Below are 15,905 nucleotides of genomic sequence, written 5' to 3'. Positions count from 1 at the left end.
TATGCTAAATTAATTGGGAGCTTAATGTTCTTAATGAACTATACTCGGTCTAATATTGCTTATGCTGTGAGTAGACTAAGTAGATATACTCATAATCCGAGTGGTGAGCACTTTATTTCTCTTAAACGCTTACTGAAGTATCTTAAGGGTACTTTGGATTGGAAACTTGAGTTTGTTGGCTTTCCTGCGTTACTAGAAGGATATTGTGATGCCAACTGGGTTTCTGATAATGATGAGGTAAGCTCTACGAGCGGATATGTTTTTACTTTGGGTGGAGCAACAATCTCGTGGAAATCATCAAAGCAGACTTGTATTGCTCGTTCTACTATGGAGTCAGAGTTTATAGCTCTTGACCTAGTTGGGCAAGAAGCCGAGTGGCTCAGAAGCTTGTTAGCAGATATTCCGTTGTGGGGAAGATCGACTCATCTGGTTTCATTATTATGTGATTCAAAAGCTGTGATATGTGTGGCTAAGAACCAAGTTTACAATGGTAAGTAAAGATACATTCGCATAAGACATGAATCTGTTAGACACTTAATAAAGAATAAAGTGCTCTCTTTAGAGTATGTGAAGTCGGAAAGGAATTTAGAAGATCCACTTACCAAAGGGTTAAGTCGGAAGCTGGTCCTAGATTCGTCGAGGGGGATGGGTCTAAAGCCCATTGGTTGAGGAATTCATGGTGGATATCCAACTTAGTTATCTAAGTTCCATGGGGTCAAACGAAACCATGGAAAGACTCATAGTGCACATTCCTACTGCCTATCCCTATGATGAATAATGTACATTCCCAAGATGAGCTTAATTGTTCTTAATAAATTCATAGCCCAGGCTTTGGGTGGTCTTAGTGAGAAAGACTTGATGAATTTACCGATTTTGGCTGAATATCTATTCTTAATAAGTTCATAACCAAGAGTGAGTGGGTAGGAAATGATGAACTTACCGACAGAAAGGTTGAGTTTGTTAAACTGTTAATAAATTCAAATCCAAGAATTTGGATGGTTCTAGTGAGAAGTACTTATTTAATTTACCGATAAATGAGGTTGAATATTTATTCTTAATGACCTCTTAGCCCAGAGTTTGGGTGGTTCATTAATAATGAACTTGAAGAAAGTCACCATACCCTTTGTGAGGTTGAGCTATTATAAAAGCTCTTAATTATTCCATATCCCTTTTTAAAGGGTGGTTTATGTTGAGATAAACTTGATGAAATAACCTATGTAAGTGAGAAGGGTTAGCCGCCTTCTATGAAAATGTTGGGCCATTTTTCTAGCACACTTACTAGAATCCTGAGGTAAGATGGCCAAATATATACTTTTGTGTATATATATATATATATATATATATCTTACACATCGAGGACTCAGGTGGATGAAAGGGTTAGTTGTGTGTTATGAGTTTACCCCAATCTTATAAAGTTCCAAACTAGTTTCACTTATCTAAGAGAATGATTACTTATCATCACTATGTACTAGTTCCAGATATGTTCATTAGTGCTTAAACAACTAATCTCGCTATTGCTCTTCTGGAAAGTTTGTTTTTGAGTTTCAGAAGAATTCTTTCGTATTAGTGGGGAATGTTGGTAATGCTCAATCCCACAAAGTATTGGAAACACTATTGAGAATGGGTATTTAAGGTTTAGATTTCCCACTTCCTTGTTGAGTGATAGAGAACAAGGGGGACTCTCGCGCACCGCCGCCGCTGCTGTTCGTCTCGGCACGGCTCGTGGTCGTGGTCGTGGTAATAAGTTTCTTCGACACGTCCGCGCGGATACTGTCTTTTTAGAGAAAATTCTTGAGGAATTTTTCTTTGAAAGAAACAAATGGAAAATGTGAAAGATGTTTTAATTTCAAAATGATAACAGCTGATTTATGAGTTATCAGAAATTAAACAGTTTTTTCCTAAATTAAATCAAAGAACGTTAAGATGTATCTGGACTGATTTCCAGCTTTGTACAGAGGAGACAAGCTGTTAATATCAAGAGTTACATGAGTTATTTGCTTTAATTTCAGGGGTTACATGATATAATTTCGAGAGTTATAATAGCTGAATTATGATGCAATGAACTTGAACTATTTTTGAGTTAGGTTCATCTAGACGTTTCAGCTGTTACAAAAGAAGAGATTTAATCCTGAAATTTTATGGACGATTTTAACCCTATTTCTAGCCTATAAATAGAGAGCTATATTCAGCTTCTCAACTCACTCTCCAAGTGTTTTCTAAATATTCTCTCTGTGTGCTTTCCGATCAGAAAAGCAATACTACCAGCAGTCCACTCCGGTTTCGGGTGTACGAAATTCGGAGCGACCGTGTTAACCTCGGGGGACGGTCCGCCTACTGCAGCGATTACACACATCGAGGCGAATTCGTTTCTAAGGCAGTGGTTTTTACCACGACATGGTTTACGAATCTGTTCCTTTTAATTACTGTTTATATTTCCAGTCAGTGCTAACTATGTAGTTTTGCAGTTCATATATCCAACAGAAGGGAAACAATGTTCCCATCCATCCATGATGGGGTCAAATTACGGTGAGAACAAAACAATGATTACTTGGCATGTCTCTGTTTGCTTTGATAGCAAAAATTCTTAAAGCTTTTGGCGATGTGGTTGCCTTTGACACCACTTACCGTTCTATCACATATGGATTGCTTCAAAGCTGAGTTTGAACGTCGGTGGAATCATTTGGTTTGGACTTGCCTCTGATAAGCTCATATTTGTTATTTCGTACCGAGCTTCGCGGTCACTATCTTACATCCGAGGTTGCTTTGGATGCATTTTTCAAACGAATCCCGAGGGGACAGACATGTTTACAATTATGTAGTCGAGCAGGTTGGTTTGGAGTGTAAGAAAAGTTGTCCCTGTTCATTACATCTTGTATGTTCCCAACTGCATTTTAACCATTTTCTTTTGGCCGGTTGGGATTGCCGCTGATTTAGGAAACCAAAGCCGAGAATCGTTGCGATACATGCATATCAAGACCGATTGAAGAAAATGCCAACAAGTATTCTTACGCCATATATGCATTCAATGCATTACAGCATGAAATTCAGCTGTCCATGCAGTATGCAACAATCGAATGGATGGTATCTTGTGCCACACTACAAGAAAATGGATAGTCAATATCTTGTCTTGTGATTTACAAGATGAGCAAATTCATTGCTCGTGTGAGGAATTCGAACATTCTGGAATTTTGTACAGGCATTGTCTTCGACCACTTACAGTGAAAAACTACTTTGAAATTCCAGAGAAATATGTCCTGTTCTGAAGGAAACCGGAGAGTTCATCGGTCCCCGTGGAAGATCGAAGTGACCAATGTAACAGTGATGCCTTTCATTCTTTAGCTACAACTCTGTTAACTGAATCACTGTTTACACAAGAACTTTTCGACCACTTATTAGACTCCTTGAACATGTCCGAGACATGCAGATCCCTAACGATTTTGCTTCAAATACAGCAGAAAACATCAGTGAAAAATAGGTTTGCTGACATATAACCACAGTTAACAGATTGACCCACCAAAGTTTGCTCGTCGAAATCGTGCTTGCTCGAAAGATTTACAGATATCCGAAGAATGATACAAGCCTTCAATGCTTTTGATAGATATTGGACATCAAGACACCGCAGATGGATCTATAGCATTTTTTTCTTCACAAATTATTTCTGGCTTCAATACATCATTTATCTGTTTTCTTTTTAACCAGATAGCCCTGGTAAAGATGGTGGAAAACTTCATCAACATGACAACATCCGATGTAAGCATGCAACGGAGGAAAGAATTGAGTAGATTATCTCGTATTTGAAAAGAAATTGAGTAGCTTAAATATGATCCTTACAAGGACTAGTCAAATACATGAAAATCTTCAACTCAAAAAACCCCCCCTACGTTGAATACACACCCACGTCCAAGTCTCACAATCGAGTCCGAATAGCTAGTCAACTACAATACTAAAAATCAAGTAAAAACATTCAAGAGAGCAGGATTTGAAGCAAAGAATCAATGGGCTTTTTGTTTACCCTCTTCCGCCGTCCTTCGACGTATCTCATGAGCAGTATTGAAAATGCCAAGGGTGGGTTGGTTGCATACAAAGCACTTCTTATTCTTCGCATGATGCTGAATAAACCAGACAACAGAAGATTCATTTTGGTTAGTTTTCTTTTGAAAGAACTAAAAAATGTTAGACCAAACCAGATTAGGAAATCAAACCATAATGACATTAGGTACCAAAAATTAATGATTTAAAGTGATTGTCCAAAATCTATATTCTATACCTCAAAAAAGTTGAGCCACATAACAAGAATAAGACATTTAAGAAAAGGAAAAAAAAGATCTACATAGAAGGAAATATGGTGGTACCTTTAAAGCACAGTGCTCGCAGAAGTAGTGCTTGCATTTAGTAACAACAGGATCGACAAATGGCTGCCGGCAAATAAAACATGCGAAGGGCAACGAATCCTCATCATTGTCATCACTCTGAGCTGCCCCCTCCTCATCATCATCATCATCTCCCCCCAACGCGAGTTTTCTTTTCCTTGCTTTCTCTGCTTCTTCCCAATCCTTCTCTAACTGCCATCCGGACTTGTAATCTCCACGGTCATGCATGAACTTACATGAATCTCCATAACCACAGTAACCGGTTTCTTTGTAGTCTTTACAGATGTCGGGTTGATAATCAAACCTTGCTGAAACCCTGATGTGGGCAGAAGCCCTAAGAGGTCCATGTGAGCCACCAGCTTTCTCACTAGCAACAGTTTGTTCTCTTCGAAACCCAGCTTTATGATCCACATAGCCATGCATTCCAGTGTACAATTTTTCTCCCCCGGAGCTTGTGGTTTTCCCCTTCAAAGCCTCCTCTGCTCTTTTAAGAACTCTCTCACGTATAGCTCGAGCATCTTTTGTGAACTCCGTCTCGGTTTCTAATATTGCTGTGGCTCTGCTATCATTTTGAACTTGTATATCCTTCGAGGATTCAAATTGAAAAATTGGTTTGTCAGGTTCTGTATTTGATTCAGCAGCAGAAGTCCTGGAGGATGCAGTTGAGAAGTATAACTTATTGTCAGCCTTTGAGGTCTTTCTTTGATTTTGCAACAGAGATGAGCCATTTCTGGAGTCTTCATCTTCATCCTCGTTTATTGTCCTTTTCCTTATGTTTTTTCCCTTTGTTGGCTTCCTAAAGAAATTGCAGACTGAAAAATCAACGAGTTAGCTAATGGGTCTATGGTAAGATTGTTTGTTTAAGGGGTATGATATACAGAGTGAACAGATCACATTGAATACAAAATAAAATTTATGGCTACAATTTTTCAAAAAAAAAAAAATTATGGCTACGCAAACCTTTGAGCATAGCTCAAGATCCGGTTCAAGATGAACTGCTTCAGGGATCTTTTGAAACCATTGTGTTCAGAATATGGTAAACTAACCCCTGGATGGGGAACGACAACTTTGATAGGTATTGCAATTATAAGTAATTATCCATTTACAGCTTTAGACATGATAAAAGAAGGGACACAATTTACCTTGTTCAGATTGTTGAGGTTCTTTTCCGGTAAGCTGGGGCTCACTTGAATCTGCCATCTTAACAGAAAAAAGAGCAAAGGTTTATAGGTTTCGTGTCTCAACCAAGATGAAGTTTAACACGCCCAGAATGCTGCTTCAATAACTTGAAAGAAGGATTTAAAAAAAGTCGGTCAAAATGTTTATCACACTTAATGAAAACCAAAGAATCACAGATGATCGACAAACGAACTGATGCAGCAACCAAATTTCTATATATATGATAAAGTTTTCTTTCATGGAAATACCAAATGCTCAATTTAGGATCCAATTGGACACGAATTGAAATGGGTTATAAATTGAGAAGCAAGGATCTAAACAATGTAATTAAGGAAAAACCAAAAATCCCAACTCGTTTTGCAAAGCTTTCAATTTTGTTTTCTTATTTGGTTTTTGTCAAACTTAAACCTACAGAACGCCAAAACATATCATTCCAAGTATTAATTTTAATCAAAAGGTTTTGATTTATTTTAACACCAAAAACTTGAACCTATTCAAGAAAATTTCAGCAATTCTTCAAAAAGATATTAAAATCAATACATACATTGGATACTCAAAAGATCATAGCACTTTTTAAAATGTTACGAACCCATTCAAGATTATAACATCAATAACATGAACAATGATTGCAAGTGTGAACTTTATCAACATAAAACTTACAACGCATAAACTAAAAAAAAAAAACAAAAGCAAAAAACAACTTATGAAAAGAAACAAATGAAACGTATAATTTTAAACCTAAATATCGAAATCGAAAAAATAAGCAAAAAAAAAATCTACGAAAGTGCACCAACCTAAAGTGATATCAAACAATAATTAAAAACTAGAAAACCTAAATTTGAGATTAAGAGACGAAGGGTTCGCACCGAAAGAGCTCAATTTATACTCACCTTTTTTAATGGAAAGGACAAGGAAACCAATTAAGATGCCGGCGTTGATAAGCGGCCCTGGTGAGAAGAGATTGGAACGACACGGCGGAGGTGAAAAGGGAGAAAAAGTATTATCAGCGGTGACAGAGGGCGGAGTTCGCGGTGTCTATTATATCGTGGATTAGAGATCGTATCAAAACTATTATTTTATATAGTTTGAGAAAGAAAAAATTTATATTATATTTGTACGTTTAAAATTTGATTTATACAGGTGCGTATCTAGGTCTTATCCTGGCCCACCCAATCCATAAAAGGGTAAATTACTTAGCTAGTCATCTACTCATTATTTAGTTTTATTTTAGTCATCCAACTATTATTTATTTTAAATCATATCTAATGTTACATTTTAGTTCTGTTTTAGTCACCCGTCTTTAAAAAATTAATGATGATATTGATTAGTCATCATAAGATAATTCCACATCAAGATTAAAATAATTAAAAATATCACGTTAGTATCATTGTTAATTTTTTTAATGATGGGTGACCAAGAAAGAACTAAAACGTAACGTTAGTATGATTTTAAAAAAATAATAGTTAAATGACAAACATAATTAAATATAGGTGAGTGACCAAATAGATAACTTACCCTAAATAAATATATGTATGAATTATATTAAAAAAAGTAGATTGCTCCGATTTATATATTTTTTCTAGATTTAATCAATATATATATATATATATATATATATATATATATATATATATATAATTTTATTATATTTTTAAATCAAAATATATAAAAATTACATTAGATGAAATTTTAATTATATTTATATTGACTCACCAATTTAGGGATGGTCACAAGACTCGAGCTGGCCCGATTTGATCGGAGTACAGGTCGGGTCGGGTCTTTTTAGAAAATATATTGGTGTAGGATTAGGTTCGGATTTAGAGTGAAAAATATTTGATCCGACTTGACTCGAAAAATAATGTAAGTTTATACTATATATTTAAGAATATTATAATAATAACCCTATGTTGAATTAAATATCTACTTTTATTGAATAAAAATGATATTTTTTTCATAAATATATTTATTTCAGATCAGATTCATGTTTTTATCTCAAAAATTGGGTCGGATGAACGACTTAACTCGGGTTAGTGAAGGATATATATTTTCGGGTCGAATCGGATTGACCGAAAACCCGACTCGACCTGAACCATGCCCATCCCTACTCACCCTAGCTCTTCCCATAGATGCACTGCCGCGATGATTCTCGAGAGTTGATCTGGGATTTGTAGTCCATGGGTCAGCCTACTGGAGGTTGACTTACCCGATTCTTGCATACACCGTTGGGGCTGAAATCGAGCAGTTGCAATGGTCGTCGCCTCAGCCGGATTGGGTCGCCATTGCCTTGTCGACTAAGCTTCAGAATTGAATGGTAAATGGTGCTTTGAAACCGTGATTTCATGTCAACTTATGTTTTTGTTACCAACAACAATGCTTGCTGGATAGTTTAATAGACACCATCTATGGTGTAAGTAATCAATCCAATCCAATCCAAACTCCAACTCAAACTCAAACTCAAGTTGTAAAACTCAGTTGCCTTTCATGAGTAAATCTAACTGCCGTAGTTCCTTCAGCTAAGCCGGAAGCACATTACATTCGCATCCCGACGTCCATTTAAGCAGCTTGTTATGGTGTCTCCCACTAAATCTTCAAAGATGGCTTCACCAATCTCAACACTAATACAACCAGTGTCAAGTTGAAGATCCATCCATGTTCCTGACTTAGCCAAGTCTTTTCTGATTATCAGATCCAAAGTACAAGGCACCGGCACCGTGAGCAAATGCTCATAAACTCCTTTCGTGACCTCTTGAATGGTATTATTCATGTTTGGGAGAGAACGGATATTGGGTTTAACAAATGAAATCCCCGGGGAACCGAAATAGTGCTCACAAAATTCAACAAGAACTTCGTTAATGCAATCGAAGAGCAGAGTTTGGTCCTGACAAAGCTGGTTAGGCAAGTATTCGACCTCATCAAGCAACAATGGGTTGATAAGCACGCCAGAAGAAAGTGAACGGATGTAGAGTTCGTCCCAGTTGAAACTCGAGGCTACCAGCACAGCCTTTATGTTCTCAAATATCGATTCCTTATCATCCATACAAGCTTAAATACGATTACTCTGATTTGTGGCCAAAGAGTTATGTCCTTCAAATCGAATTCTTGGAGGTTGTATGGATGTTTCAACCTTTTTCATGATCGATGTGTTCGATGGAGACGCTAATGGAGAAGAAGCATCCAAGATCTTGCTTTCTTCGTGAACCATCATTTCAGTTGCTTCAACACTCGCAGAATCTGCATAAATTTTATGAGGGTTAGATACGAATAAAGCTCGATATTCATGATTGTCATCATAGATTAAACAAATGAAAAATTGTACCTTCGGAACTCATTTCATCTTTCATAGAACAAAAAACCGGATCCTCTTTCTCATTATTCTCACTAGTGTCAAGGTGTTCTGGAATTGCATTATCACCTTTGACTTCATTACAAGTTTTGTTGTTACAATGGCAAAGCCGGCTATTAGTGTTCTCTTCCATTGGACTTGGATTGCTGACAAGGTTGACTTGATTGTTTTCACTTGCCTTCTGAGATTTTTCCGAACCTGCAAATATCGTCTGTGCAGTCATAAAACTAGGCTCCAAGTACTGGCCAGGGCCGCCAACAGGGGATGAGTTATAGTCGGGAAGAGAATGAATCCCATCTAAGGTTTTCGGAACCTGTGTACTTGAAAGATCCACATTTTCATCCCCATTTGCTAGCAGCTCAGAAAGATGATTCATTCCCTCGATATAGATCTTGTAAAAGTTTCAAAAACAGTTCCTCATCTAAACTCGAAATCATTAGTGCATCCATGACTTCTTTCGAGGCTTGGACTTTCCCATCTTCTGTAAGTTGGACCCCATTAAGAAGCTTGCGACTCACTAAGAACTTGATTGCCTCGCTCAATCTTTCTTCTAAACCATAGCTCTTCGAGTGTCCCTCAAGCTGGACATGGTTCCCACAATTGATGTTTTTCTGATGGACTTTCCCAAAACACTCTTTCATTAGATTGTCGATATCGAGATTGATTGTTGTTTGTTGCTCTGATTTGTGCTGACGAGATCCTTCAGAAACCACTTTCTCGGCAGCATCCATATCAAGATTGTTACCAGAACTTTTCTTGCAAGTTCTGTTTTTTCTTTTCCGATTCTTCCTTCCATCATCTCCTTCTTCAGAATCGAACTGTTTTGCTTCAACTTCAGTATTATTTTCCACCTTCCCTCCAGTCATTTCTTCTTCTAGGAGTCTTTTCTCTCTCAGCTTACATTCATCAATTGCTGCTGTTTCCTCTTCACCATCCTGAAAATAAAAGTAATATACAAATGAACATTTTTATCCATTGATGATTATCTTATACTCATCTTCCCATCTAATTAACAACAACAACGATACTTTCGAGTTTCCGAAGCTTACTAGAAGTCTGGGACAAGTTTCGACAGAGACAGTCAACATAAGTTTTTCTCCTGCATTTCCCACACCTGAAAATTTGAAGAGAAAATGCAGAGCATTAAGGGATACTCTCGTTTGTATAAATGAAGTATATTGCTTAGAACCGATATTACGACATAAAAGAATCCCGATTTAATGATACAAACAAGAGAACTTGTCTCTTAGTGCTAAAAGGACAATTCAAAAGACCATTTATAAACACTTCACAACTTCAAATAGAGTTTGATCCATCACCACACAAATGCTTCAAAAAGTAACTTAAAGAACTTACCAACGGCATTTCCGTTCCCGCGCCTTCTAATGGAGAGCAGTCTCTGAGTTGAACGACTATGGCGGAAGTCAAGCATACTAATCAAGCCCCACATACAGCCTGACTGATCCTTTCCATGCCTCAGAGGACATCCATTTGATCTTTTGGCCATGATTAATGTGCTTTTTGTTTGAGAATATGACTCTTCGATAATCCGAATTCCGGTTGAAAGGTGGCCTGGAATCTGATAAAAATCATAGAAGAGACACATAAGTTGTTAAATCTTCACCTATTTTATAAAACAAAAGATACGAGCAGGAGAGACAAAAGCCATCTTCATCATAGAATTGCTAAGAGCTGTTTTGAAGAAAATACAAAAGGCATTGATATGTTGATACCAGAAGTGAATATTAATAGATTATGTCAGAAATCCTGAATTTGCACAAGCATTTGATATTCACTGATTCAAACACAGATGAAGAATAAGGAAAATAGGTAGAAACTTAGTCGTTCCCTTATTTAGCATTCACTTGAATACCAGCATCCGCAAAGACCACAATCACTTGTTTCTTATTTCCCATGAAGGGACTAGTGTTTAACCATACAATCATTATTAAGAATCAACATCTAATGCGTTCGAGACTCAAATACCAGCATCTGCAACTGGTTCACTTATTTCCCGGTTTACAACTAAGGGCTTATTTAAGACTCAAGTCCTGCATCTGCAACTGGTTCACTTTTTTCCCGGCTAACAACTAAGGGTTTATTTAAGACTCAAGTCCTGCATCTGCAACTGATCCCGTTCTTTCCCCATGACGAACAAAGGCTTAGCCTAGTCCGAATTTGATACAGTCATGAGAGACTATGGACATTAAAGATGATGATGCAGGACCATACATTTTCCTTTGACAGATCAGCTTCTAGATATCATCAACTCTTAATTTTCCTATAACACACTGCTTAAGCCTTTCTGAGACACATATGGCTCTCATCTCCCTTATTCATCGCCTCTTAGTCCAGCAGTGTCATATAACCTCTTACCTGAAATCTGAAACTCAATCCAACATCTCTAAAGTTATAATTCCTACATCTATAATCCTTCTCTTATCCCTACATAAGAACATCCCATGTACCTTAAAGCAAGTTTTATTTGAACAAGGGTTTCTGGCAATCATTTTTTAAAAAGAACATCAATAGATTAAAAACTCCATCTATAGTTAGAAAGATGATTGGATGAAGGAAGAAGAAGCAGAAATGCATGTACCTGAAACAAAGAGTTTCTTAAAAACTAGATGCAGTCGAAATGTAACTGGATTATGTTACAAATGAAGGCATAAAAACATTCCAATATCAACAATTCAAGTTTACTCGAGCAACGTGAACCACAAGTTCCATAGTCAAAAGCTTTCTTGGGATGCCAAAGGAATCAAACCTTTCTTTTTTCTCCCACAAGCCTTAACTAGCGGCTCAGATTCCTGAACAAAAAACTCAGAGGAATGGCTTTTTCTTATTTGGATCTTCACTTCAACTAAAAGAACAATTGCATTTGAAGATTTCAGATTGATTACCCCTCAATAATTCTCACTTCCCAGCTCTCAAGTCAGAAAACAACATGCTTTTTCCCTTGAAACTCCTCGAAGATGTACCTTTGCATGGCCTAAAGTTGGACTCGGAATATCAACAAACACAAAGTAAACATTATATAATATAAAATTATATATATACACATATATAAGTATAACAAAAGTACAGAACTCAAAGTCCTGAAATGACAGAACATTTTGCTTTAACCATTTTCAGTAAAAGGCAGTCCATGAATGCCATATCTTAAACTCCGTGAAACAAAAAAAATTCCCTTTTCTTCCATGGATGACACAACAAAGAATCAAGTTTTTCTATAAAAAAAAACACACCGAAATCAGTTTTTCTCTTCAAAAAAAATGAAAAATAAATCAAGACAAGGGAAGAAGGGAGATCCTATTTTCAAGCTCTCGCCATGAAGAAAACAAAGGGAAAAGCTTCAAAAATAAAGGATTTTAATGGGGATAGTATCTTTTGACAATGACAAAAAGAAGATGAGGAGCAAAGATCATGCTTTATCTGGCACCGACCCATGATTCTTTATGAAGAAAACTCAAAGGAGAAGGCATTAGAGACTGCAAAAAAAAATGGAGAAAAGGGGATTAAAGGCGTGGAAAATGGAAGAAAAATGGGAAAGTATATAAGCTTAAGCTTACAGAGCATGAAGAGGAGCATAGAAGAAGAATAAGTCTTACAGTTGGGAAACAATACGCAACAGTTGGGGCTTGTGTTTTGAAGGATTTGGACCCCACTTTGTTATCAATTACACGTGTACAGCCTTGGGTTATTTAATAATTAGTCAACATTAATCTAAATATTTATAAAAAATTTAATTTATTTTTACGGATTAAGATAATGTAAATGAACAATAATAAATAAATTACCTCAAATACTTTCAAAATTTATAATCTATATCAATTTTCTAATTAAATTCTAATTTATTTTAATTTTAACATTAAAATTTAAATTTTAACTTTAATATAAACACCAAGAATCATGACATGCTACATGCTATTATGAGATGATATAAGTAAGGAACCACTATAAATGGATTGGGGACGGTGGGTGAGGATAATTCTTTCTGAAAATTTTAAATATTTATATATTAAATAATTCTTAATATTTTTTTGTTGATAATATATTTTTTTTATTTTCTAAAATTCTATAAATTCATCCTGCGGCCATAGGAAACACATGCAATACTCACTTCAAGTGGGATTTGTCAATGCCATACTCCAGCATTCAAATTACCACATTCATGAATAAATAATCTAACAACATATTAAGTGATCTCAGTAGTTAAAAGGAGTGTTATTTTTTTTAAAAGTCAGATTCAAACAATTACGTCTTGCCGGTATATGTGCGTTATCAATAGCTGAACATATAATATCTTGTAATTACCCTAAACTATTAAAAGAAATAAATGATCTAACAATATTTTATCAATCTCATTTTTATCCAAGAAAATTTTCAGAGATTTTAACATTAATTTTATAGATAAATCAAGTATAAATACTTATTTATCTACTATATAATATAGTATAATACTCAGATGCTACTGAATAAAGTATGTAAAATGATTACATATATGTATATACCAATACAAAAAATCATATAAAATATCACGTGTATAAAATATCATATATACATGAAATAATACGTAAATGCATAATTAGTCGCAAAGTTTCATGCCACCTAAAAAACACGAGGGATATAGAAGTTCAAAACTAGAAATGGCTGATCCTCCAAACACCAAGTCTAAAACTTACAGTCCAATAATATCCGAAAAGATAAAACGAAGAGGAGAACTAGAAAGCTCTCCTTAAAGTGTTGACAAACATATTGAAGTTAAATCATACTGAAAATTTATTTAAAATACATGTTTAAAAAAACATGAACACTGCCAACATTCAGTTGGTCTAGTAGGATGAGACATTAGGTCCCTTAAGCAAGGTCAGGGGTTCGAATCCTGGAGTTTGTGAATAGAGCAAACTGGGTTGGGAGAGTCGCCCTCGCCTTTGCAGTATCAGATCTGGATTAGTCGGTCAACAGATCAGATACCAATGATTAATTCAAAAAAAACATGAACACTAGCATGAACACACATGTATTGAGCATTTACTTTCAAATAAATTAATCAATCTTGCACTTTTCAATTTCATTCCAATCATAGCCCGAAGTAAATAAATAAGGATGCAAGGTATGCGAGTCACTGAGTATGCACAATTTACACTTTTAGTGTCAGTCACTTGTACAGATATCATCAATATTGTATCAGTGTACCAATAATCAAGAATATCATAGTATCATAAACACTCTACTATGTCTTGTATTCTTGATATTACAATAGTACCATAAACACTCTACTATGTACTCAATGTAACTGCATACAATAGTACCATAAACACTCTACTATGTACTCAATGCAATTGTTAATACTCCACCTCTATGGCATGCCAACTATACAAAGGACTCTCAATGTATATGCAATGGACATTTCCATTAAAAATTACATATCATTCATTTATGAAGATATCCATAAATATAGATATATCAAAAGTATCATGTAATAGTGCACTGGGCAGTTCATACCCGAAATCATTCAAATTCTATTTAATAAAATATTATGATAATATCATAATACAAATCAAATCATTTTCCTTTCCAAAACATTCAGGTTGACTTATCGCAAGCCTTCCTTATATCATATATAATAGTATAAGATAAGAATGCACTAACCTGATATACTTTACTAGAAAACTTTAAATAGAAATATAAGCTTTACTCTTTAACTTTTTCCTTAGCTTTAATCTTACTTCGATCTCGGTTTAATTCAGGATCTACACATACATCATTTGCAAAACACATACAATGGAAAGTACATATTAGTACCTCACCATAAATAGGCACATAATAAGAAAGAATTTTCTAAAAGTTCTTTCTCTACTTATTCGATACTAAATCTATTTCATATGATCCATTTCAACCTTAATATAAAAATCAAAAGATAATTCATAAAACCATTCTAAATTTCACAATTTAATCATCAAAACGAATTCTTTCAAAATTCATACCAATATTTCAATAATTTTCAATATGTTCCTTGCCATTTAACCTAGAGTTGAAGCTTCCAATAATTCATTTAAGCATTCTACATCGATTTCTAATCAATTTCCTCATTAAACCTATTATTTCTATATATGCTGAATTAGTCCCTTAAAATTTTCACACTTCCAATTTCATCCAAACAACATTCTAAAGCTTGTATAATCATACATTCGTCACGTCAAGTCTTAAAACAACATTGAATATTTTTTCCCAGTTTTTCTCACCATGACTGAATACTATGTAGTACCTTAGGCATGACTTCCAACTTGATTCAAGCATGAATTCTTCTTTCAAAATCATATCTAAGAATTATAAATCATTCTAATATCAGCAACCAATTCAAGCTTCCAAGTTCATGAAAACCTTAATTTGCCAAACAATACATATACCATTTCTAATGGGTTTTCATCATCTTTCAGACATGAAAATGATTCAACAACATCCAATACTCATAATCAAGCCTTAGAACATCAAATCTTATCATCCCATTCATTCACCCTAATCAAGAATTTAGGGTTTTAAGAATGAAAAAAAAATGAAATAATTGTATCAAAAGACAGAGAATTTCATGTAGATCAACTTTGTATTTCATGTTTTCATCAAAATTCCTAACCAAATGACTTGAAAAATCAAAATAATTTTTCCTTCTTCTTACCTTTGGAGACTCAAGGCAATGGGATAAAAAGATGAACAAGTTTCAAGAAATTTCTATTCATTTCGTTTAAGCCATTTGTCATCTTTTATAGAGTTATCAGTGCTAATATGCTCCTAATAATGTTTAAGTTCATATATGATAATTCTTTTAGAGATTATCAGTGCGTACACAATCCAAAGGAAGCAATTTAATCTGCCAACAAGGGTTTGGTTTACTTTTCTTATAACGTATTTAACGCCCACAATTCATTCTTTAACTTTTACTAAAGAATGTATCTTGTTGCATTATATTATGTCTAGAAGGCATAATAATGTTGGAAAATTTATTTTAATAA

The 15,905-nt window shown here is 35.0% G+C and overlaps 3 protein-coding genes across 3 annotated transcripts; all 3 read right to left on the bottom strand.

The window, feature by feature from the left end:
* Window positions 1-3,877: 3,877 nt before the first annotated feature.
* On the bottom strand, window positions 3,878-6,585 carry LOC120152833 (zinc finger CCCH domain-containing protein 1-like). Its single transcript, XM_039164954.1, has 4 exons — window positions 6,440-6,585; window positions 5,513-5,655; window positions 4,353-5,182; window positions 3,878-4,109 (listed from the first exon to the last, which is right to left on the bottom strand). The coding sequence occupies exons 2-4, from the start codon at window positions 5,568-5,570 to the stop codon at window positions 3,993-3,995; spliced, it is 1,005 nt and encodes a 334-aa protein (XP_039020885.1). The 5' UTR covers window positions 5,571-5,655; window positions 6,440-6,585; the 3' UTR covers window positions 3,878-3,992.
* A 1,307-nt stretch (window positions 6,586-7,892) lies between these two features.
* Window positions 7,893-12,662, bottom strand: LOC120152835 (protein TRM32-like). The gene is made up of 2 exons (XM_039164956.1): window positions 12,653-12,662; window positions 7,893-8,673 (listed from the first exon to the last, which is right to left on the bottom strand). The coding sequence occupies exon 2, from the start codon at window positions 8,584-8,586 to the stop codon at window positions 8,059-8,061; it is 528 nt and encodes a 175-aa protein (XP_039020887.1). The 5' UTR covers window positions 8,587-8,673; window positions 12,653-12,662; the 3' UTR covers window positions 7,893-8,058.
* On the bottom strand, window positions 8,687-10,475 carry LOC120152834. Its single transcript, XM_039164955.1, has 4 exons — window positions 10,249-10,475; window positions 9,942-10,006; window positions 8,866-9,827; window positions 8,687-8,780 (listed from the first exon to the last, which is right to left on the bottom strand). Exons 1-3 carry the CDS (start codon window positions 10,397-10,399, stop codon window positions 9,252-9,254), a joined length of 792 nt encoding a protein of 263 aa, XP_039020886.1. The 5' UTR covers window positions 10,400-10,475; the 3' UTR covers window positions 8,687-8,780; window positions 8,866-9,251.
* Window positions 12,663-15,905: the final 3,243 nt, after the last annotated feature.

The sequence above is a fragment of the Hibiscus syriacus genome, unplaced genomic scaffold (assembly GCF_006381635.1).
Source record: "Hibiscus syriacus cultivar Baekdansim isolate YM2019G1 unplaced genomic scaffold, ASM638163v2 tig00111095_pilon, whole genome shotgun sequence".
In the NCBI taxonomy this organism is placed as follows: Eukaryota; Viridiplantae; Streptophyta; class Magnoliopsida; order Malvales; family Malvaceae; genus Hibiscus; species Hibiscus syriacus.
The sequence above is the reverse complement of the archived record's forward strand: the minus strand, read 5'-3'. Positions and strand labels throughout refer to the sequence as shown.